This window comes from Opisthorchis viverrini (genome assembly GCF_000715545.1).
Source record: "Opisthorchis viverrini unplaced genomic scaffold opera_v5_5069, whole genome shotgun sequence".
In the NCBI taxonomy this organism is placed as follows: Eukaryota; Metazoa; Platyhelminthes; class Trematoda; order Opisthorchiida; family Opisthorchiidae; genus Opisthorchis; species Opisthorchis viverrini.
In genome coordinates this window covers 1-846 of record NW_008757923.1, presented here as the reverse complement: position 1 = coordinate 846, position 846 = coordinate 1, and the positions used below count along the sequence as shown (strand labels likewise).

The window sequence follows — 846 nt, the reverse complement described above, 5'->3', positions numbered from 1 at the left end:
TGGAGATACGGGTTAAGAGTTACTGGTTCGAGCTTGGACATATCAAATGTCTGCACCTTTTAGTCTGCTGTGTGGTGCTTTCAACTTGCCAATTTATGATTTTGTGTTCACACGCTGGACGTTTCTACCGTACTATGAACTTGCGGTTGATGCGGTTGAATAGAATTTCTGGCTTCAGAGTACACGTTTGACGCAGGTAGTACAGTGCATTCCAAAATGACTTTGAGTGACTTACCATCCAGTGTATGCGCGATATCGAACAACCTGTTCCACAAACTGCAAGATCAGTTCAACAACTCCTTTGGATACAAAATCGTAATGTCGCGTGTAGGCTTCTTGGCGTCGCTTGGCTTTTCGATTGGCCCACACTTCTTGTAGAACTGCAAAGATACCTGCCTCTTCCTCCTTCTTTTTCCTCAGCCGTTCCTATGTGACAGACATGGGGAATTTAAGTGGGGCTGGTGGTCATAACTCATTTGACGAGCACCATTTAATGCTATTCTGTGTAATAATTAAAAAGATGGAAAGGAGCAGTGTATGTTTCATGAACCCCACCGGTTGCTCCTAGGTGATACGGTGTACCTCTGCTGATGGCAAGCAAATTACTGAAGGAATCTCTGGCATCGTCCCATGTATAAGCAAAGACTGGGTACTGTCTTCTGAAGCACGGTATCTTGTTTAATACTGCAAGCGACAGGTAGTGCAGTGCAACAGTAAGTCAGTAATATCCCTCAAAAACCATCACAAAGTTTAACGTTCAGTCTTGTGAGAAGTTGGTCGCCAACGAATTTTTTTGTTTCCATCACTGGAGATCAGGGACAGTTGACTAGGTTAATTTGAATAAAT

General features: G+C 43.4%; 1 protein-coding gene across 1 annotated transcript; it reads right to left on the bottom strand.

Moving 5' to 3' along the window:
- Positions 1-237: 237 nt before the first annotated feature.
- Positions 238-426, bottom strand: T265_16127 (hypothetical protein; the record flags this gene model as incomplete). Its single annotated transcript, XM_009179646.1, has 1 exon — positions 238-426. A coding segment is annotated over one exon (189 nt), but the record flags the coding sequence as incomplete, so codon positions are not given.
- Between the last annotated feature and the right edge of the window lie 420 nt (positions 427-846).